The sequence below is a fragment of the Triticum aestivum genome, chromosome 3A (assembly GCF_018294505.1).
Source record: "Triticum aestivum cultivar Chinese Spring chromosome 3A, IWGSC CS RefSeq v2.1, whole genome shotgun sequence".
NCBI classification, from domain to species: Eukaryota; Viridiplantae; Streptophyta; class Magnoliopsida; order Poales; family Poaceae; genus Triticum; species Triticum aestivum.
In genome coordinates, this window is record NC_057800.1 from 203,646,069 (window position 1) to 203,652,749 (window position 6,681).

The window sequence follows — 6,681 nt, forward strand, 5'->3', positions numbered from 1 at the left end:
CTCAGCCATCTTCGCTCACAAACCAAACGAGTGGTATCCCCTCTAAAACTGGCTATCCCTATTCCCTGGATGGTTATCCTTTGAACCAAACGCCACCTACTTCCGATGAAATAAAGCTGATGACCAACAAAGTCACCAAAGCCGACGGCACGCCAAATTCTGAATTCAACATCGCAGCGGAAGATGATCTCCAGCCATCGCAAGGTGTAACCATGGTAAGGATACCACGCTGTTCCCTCTAATTTTTAGTTTTTTACAGACAAAGGAAGACATCAGAAAGTCAGTGTACGTGATGACTTTAGCACAGCACGCATACTGCTTCCACCGTTGCTTGGTTGTACACTTACTTTGAGTTTGCTTCGCTCGTGAATCGTGATCACCTCATGGCAGGATCACGAGTTTCCCAGCATTTGTGATGACCCGGAGCCGGAGGATGCACCGATACCTGATCAGCGAGACGAATCAGCGGAACCACACAAGCCATGGAGGTTCATCCCGGTGCCCGAAGGCCACGTCTTTGTGCCGGAATGCGTCGGCGATGAGCTCATAGTGCACATCCGGCCGTCCTCGCAAAGTGGCTCCGAGCACAGCGCCACCGTTGACGCCGACCAACAGCTCCCCTTCACCTGCGGACATCCGGAGGCGGGAACGCCGTCCTTTTACGACGGCGGTCCTTACCGCGCGCTGTTCTGGTCGCTGCCCGAGCTTGACGACCAAGGCCCAAAAAACGTCTTGCCGTTACCATGGTCGCGGTTGGAGATGTGGGGCAGGCTGACGGCGGCGGCGCTGGATGGGACTTGGGCCGTAAACCCCCCGATTATACACGAACATGCGTTACCTGAGTCCGTGACGCTCTCCACCGACGTGGTGATGTTCTACCGGCCGGACCCGGAGGCTGGGGGAACGAATGTGATGATTGCTGCAACCGAGGATGTGGAGCATGTGTATAGCATGGAGGAACATGGTACCCCGGCGGTGACCGCTCTCACGCCGCACTCTATTCTTCCCACGTATTCTGGTCTTCCCTAGGAGATGCATCTTTTGTCTCAACCATTTATGATCAATAGGAGCTATATATATATACTTGGTGCCGTTTGATGTTTTTGAAAAAAAACTCATCGAACTTGAAAAAGGTTCATCGAAATTGAAAAAGTTCATCAACTATTTTAAAAAAACTTTTATTTTAGAAAAGTTCATGAATTTAAGAAAATAAACAGGAACCAAAAATGAAAAGAAAAAAAAGGAACACATAGGACATTTCCTATATGTATAGAAATATAATAAAGGAAGTCGCTATACCCAAGCGCCGTGATGGTGTAGTGGTTAGCGCAAATAACTTGCAGCGAGGAGGTTGTGGGTTTCATCCCTGACGCGGTGACGCCCCCACTGCCGGGAGCTCCTAGGTGGCGCTTTAGGCGCCAGCTAAGGGAGCTGGCGCTCACAGCCGCCAAATCGTGGGCCGGCCCATGTGGCGACCACGGCTAAACTTGCCTCGCCTGGTTGCTCGCTGGATCGAGAGCCTCGAGGGCTGTTCGTACGGTCACGGTTGACCAGTTGACTGACTGGTCAACCGTTGACTTTAGAAAAAAGATGAAAACGAAAAATGAAAAATATCATAAAAAAAGAAAAAAAATCGAGATTTCAAAAAAGTTTACAGATTTGGAGACCTTCATTCATTTTTTCAGATCATCAAATTTGAAAAAAGTTCATCAAATTGGGAAAGAGTTCATCGATTTTGAAATAAGTTCACCGAATTTTAAAAAAGCTCATCCATTTTGAAAAAAGTTCATCGATTTTGAAAAACAGTTCATCAATTTTGAAAAAGAGTTCATCCATTTTGAAAAAAAGTTCACGGATTGTGAAAAGATTTCATTGGTTTTGAAAAAGAGTTCATCAATTTTGAAATAAGTTCACCGAATTTAAAAGAACGTTCATTGATTTTGAAAAACAGTTCATCGATTTTGAAAAAGAGTTCATCAATTTTGAAAAAAGAGTTCATTAATTTAGAAAAAAAGTTCATCAATTTAGAAAAAAAGTTCATCGATCTTGAAAAAGAGTTCATCGATTGTGAAAGAAAGTTCACCGATTTTTTTTAAAATAGTTCTTTCAAATTAGCAAAATAAATATAAAACCGTTCCGAAAAGAAGAAAAAATAAAAATAAAAAAAACATAACAAAACCATTTCGAATAAAAAGGAAAAAGAATAGGAAAAAGGAATCGTTGTAAGAAGAAAAGGTGAAGAAGCAGTAGTTTGGGTAACTAATACGAGTTAGTGCGGTGGTTAGTGCATGAGGCTAACGACCGTCAGGTCGCGGGATCGATTCCCGTCCAAAGTGTGCATTTTTTGTCCTCACGACAGGAAGGAAAGGAAAAAGATGGGCCAGGCCCAGTTACCGTGGCTGCAGGCGCCGGTTTGCGGAAACAGCTATAACCGGCGCCTGCAGCGCTAAATAGGAAATGCCCCCACTGCCACACCTTTTTTCAGTTTTACAAAACAGAAAAAGTAAAATGGGCCGGCCCAGAGCTGAGGTGTAGCATGCGCCAGTTTGCAGAATGAACTGCAATAGAAGATATTGGAATATTCTATTTGACGCTTACTGCGACAAACTATCATTGAAACGCACAAGGAACAGGTGTGGGTTCGATCCCTGAAGCCCCCACTACCACACCTTTTTTGAGTGTTACAAAACGGAAAAGCAAACTGTAAAATGGGCGGGCCCAGAGCTGAGGCAGAGTGCGCGCTGGTTTGCAGAATGAACTGCAACTAGCGCCTTAAGCCATATAGGAGATCTCGGAATATCCTATTTGACGCTTACTGCGACAAACTGTCAATTGAAATGCACAGGGAACAGGTGCAAGGGAACAACATAGGTCGGCCCACTTCCAGCAGGATTACCGTGCTACAAGATCATAGTTCTCAGCACCTTCCCAAACCAGTTTTATTGGTTTTTCGGCTTTACAGACTTTTTGTTGTTTCTTTTCTAATTTCTTCCTTTTCAAGTTTATTTTCCTTTTTCTGTTTTGTTTTCTATTCTTTTCTTTTTCTTCTTCAAATTTATTTTTATTTTTATTTTAGAAAAAGTTTGATTTTGGAATTTTGAAAATGTTCCTTTTCCAAATTAGGTTCAAAAATTAGAAACAAATTTTGAAGATTTTTTTAAAAAATTCATATTTTCAAAAAGATTCCCTTTTTCGAAATATGTTCACAAATTCAAAATATGTTTGGGAGTTTTCCAAAAATGTTCAATTTGTTTTGAATTCCAAAAAATGTTCCTATTTTTAAATATTTGTTCATGTAACCAATTTTTTTTGAGAATTTTAAAAATATTCAGGCTTGAAAATTAGTTCAGGGGTTTGCAAATTTGTTCAGAATTTTGAAATTGTTCAAAATTTTTAAAAATAATCGCTTTAAAAAAATTGTGCACGTTTATTAAGAAAAGTTTGCGTTTAAAAAAAATTGGTCACAATTGGAAAAGAATGTTCGGGATTCCAAAAATTGTTAACAATTTGAAAATGTTCCTTTTTTGAAAAAGGGAATTAAAAAAACAGCGTTGTTCAAAAAATGTTCAGGATTTGAAACATTACTTAGTTTTTTAAATATTGCTTACATTTTCCAAGAATTGTTCGAATAAAATCAAAAAGTCTTTGGTTCTGGCACTGTGGTTAGTTCTTAGAAATTAGCGTCGCGAATAAGTCACTTACAATCATAGCTCCCTTTCTATCAACAACACTTGATTAATGAGAGGTCCTCTACAGCGCTGCTTTTTCGTGTTTTTTTGCTGTTGTGCTACAGTACCAACGGGAGCTTCCCATCGCGCCCGCTCACTGCATGCACCCGCAATGGATCGGCCTAGTCAGTGTGTATCCTATGCGAAGGAGCGCCCATTTGCCGCAAAGTGCGGCTTATAGGAGCTCCTGAAGATACCTTGCGTGCTTCTGAATCCCCGTTGGCACTCCCGCGGACGGTAGACGGGCCGTGACCCAATAGCTCGTTCTCGGTCTTCGCGCTCGGTCGCCCTTGTCGGCTACAAGACGAACACCTATTTTTTAGATTTATTAAAAACGAACAACTATTGGTTCATGAACGAAACTGACTTCCGATTTTTATAGATAGAAAATGTTTGTGGATTTAAACCAGTTCATTAATTTGAAAAAAAATCGTGAATTTGAAAAAGTGTTCATGGATTTAAAGAGGTTCATGAATTTGAAGAAGTTCATGATTTGAATTGTTCACAGATTTGAAAAAAATGTTCACGAATTTGATTTTCTTTTAGAATTTCTAAAAAAATCACAATTTTAACAAATGTTCAAAAATTTAAAAAAGAGTCCAACTATCAATCAATCCTTGTCGTGGAAAGGTAGGGTTTTCCTCCATCTCTAGATAGGGTTTTCGTGGGCGATGTTACGCGTCCGTTGGTGAACAAAGTTAAAAGATCGGCCGCCTCACTAACCATTGGATGATGAAACTGCGGATGGCTGTGTGATTCGTCATCTTTGCAACAAATGTGTTGCTGTAGTATTTTCTGCAACAAGGTCTAGTTGCAGAATTTTTTTTGTAACAAAAGCCATGTTGTGAAATTTTTTAAAACTATTTTTTTTCTTTTAACCTGTTGTAACAAGAGCCTTTTTGTAACAAGAGTCTCGTTGCAAAAACACGCCGTTGCAGAAGGCAAAGATCGGTCGGGTGAACAGAAGAGTTTCCCTTTCCTCTGTCTCCAGCCAAAGAAAAAGAGTCCAACTATCATCAATCAGTCGTTGTCGTGGCAGATCATAATTTAGTCGGTCGGGTGAATAGGAGGAGTTCGATCGTAATTCATCCGGCAACTAAAGAATCCAGCCGGTAAAAGCAGCCCGGGAGCCGCGCGCGGATCCTGACATTGATCGTCTCTACGCATCGGGCTGATTGTACAAGCTAGCGCTCATGGACAACGCCGGGCTGCTCGCCGCCTGCCTCGCCACCGTCGTGGCCTACCTGCTGGCTGGACATCGATTGGTGGGTGCCGCCGACGCCCGCTGGCGCCATCTTCTCGTCGTCCCCATTGGCCGGAGAGCCAAACATGTGGCGCTCGCCGTCGCGTTGTGCCTTCACGCGGCGGTCCTCCTCTCGTCCTTCACCACTAGCAGGGACCTCGCGATGCACCTCCACGCGACGGAGGCCAAGCTAACGCGCATGGAGCAAATTATCCGTAAGTGTCGAGCCAGAAATTAATCATTATTCTTGTATACTACTGTACGTTAAATCCATCAACTGTATATCCAAATTATTGCATATTACGTCAACGTAGACAATTAACGCAGCAAGGTGCAATAGCTCTTTTCTGAAGATGGCCATCTTTGATAGTACTGTACTAAATTTGCGATCGGTCGCCTGTATTTAGAGAACCAAGAAAAGCACAACATCGAGATGATGAACAGCATAGCAAGTATGTTGTCCAATACTTCCGATGACATAAAGCTGATGACCGAAAAAGTCACCAAAGCCGACAGCACGCCAAACTCTGAATTCACTGTCGCAGTGGAAGATGATCTCCAGCCAGGTGAAACCATGGTAAGGATACCACGCTGTTCCCTCTAATTTTTACAGACAATGGAAGACATCAGAAAGTCAGTGTACACGATGACTTTAGCACGCATACTACTTCTACCGTTACTTGGTTGTACTTACGTTGACTTTACTTCGCTCGTGAATCGTGATCACCTCATGGCAGGATCAGGAGTTTCCCAGCATCTGTGATGACCCGGAGCCGGAGGATGCACCGATACCTGATCAGCAAGACGAAGCAGCGGAACCACACAAGCCATGGAGGTTCATCCCGGTGCCCGAAGGCCACGTCTTTGTGCCGGAATGCGTCGGCGACAAGCTCATAGTGCACATCCGGCCGTCCTCGCAAAGTGGCTCCGAGCACGGCGCCACTGTTGACGCCGACCAACAGCTCCCCTTCATCTGCGGACATCCGGAGGCGGGAACGCCGTCCTTTTACGACGGCGGTCCTTACCGCGCGCTGTTCTGGTCGCTGCCCGAGCCTGACGACCAAGGCCCTAAAAACGTCTTGCCGTTACCATGGCCGCGGTCGGAGATGTGGGTCAGGCTGACGGCGGCGGCGCTGGATGGGACTTGGGCTGTAAACCCCCCGATTATACACGAACAAGCGTTACCTGAGTCCGTGACGCTCTCCACCGACGTGGTGATGTTTTACCGGCCGGACCCGGAGGCTGGGGGAACGAATGTGATGATTGCTGCAACCGAGGATGTGGAGCATGTGTATAGCATGGAGGAACATGGCGCCCCGGCGGTGACCGCTCTCACGCCGCACTCTATTCTTCCCACATATTCTGGTCTTCCCTAGGAGATGCATCTTTTGTCTCAACCATTTATGACCAATAGGAGCTATATATATACTTGGTGCCGTTAGATGTTTTTTTAAGAGGCGTCCGGCTTTAAATTAGGCCAGTACTCGGCACCGGCGCGCCCGCCCAAAGTTTGGGCCAATCGGCCCTAAGCCTTTCAATCCTTCCTGTTGTAGCCGGCCGATCGAGCCTTTCGTACATGTTCCTTCTTCCTCCCGATGCAAAATGTCTTGTAGTGCCTTGTCGCCCTTCCCCCCTGGCCTCCTGCTTGCAGCTCAGCGCGCTGGCTCGCCGTCGCTGCTCGTTGGAGCAGGTCAGCGGTTGCCGCGTTAG

The 6,681-nt window shown here is 44.8% G+C and overlaps 2 protein-coding genes across 2 annotated transcripts; both read left to right on the forward strand.

Annotated features, from left to right (window-relative positions):
- Positions 1 to 1,029, forward strand: LOC123056883 (uncharacterized). The gene is made up of 2 exons (XM_044480119.1): positions 1 to 215; positions 391 to 1,029. Exons 1-2 carry the CDS (start codon positions 120 to 122, stop codon positions 1,027 to 1,029), a joined length of 735 nt encoding a protein of 244 aa, XP_044336054.1. The 5' UTR covers positions 1 to 119.
- Positions 1,030 to 4,773: 3,744 nt separating this feature from the next.
- LOC123058240 (uncharacterized) lies at positions 4,774 to 6,425 on the forward strand. Its single transcript, XM_044481033.1, has 3 exons — positions 4,774 to 5,186; positions 5,379 to 5,548; positions 5,709 to 6,425. The coding sequence occupies exons 1-3, from the start codon at positions 4,922 to 4,924 to the stop codon at positions 6,345 to 6,347; spliced, it is 1,074 nt and encodes a 357-aa protein (XP_044336968.1). The 5' UTR covers positions 4,774 to 4,921; the 3' UTR covers positions 6,348 to 6,425.
- The last annotated feature ends 256 nt before the right edge of the window (positions 6,426 to 6,681 follow it).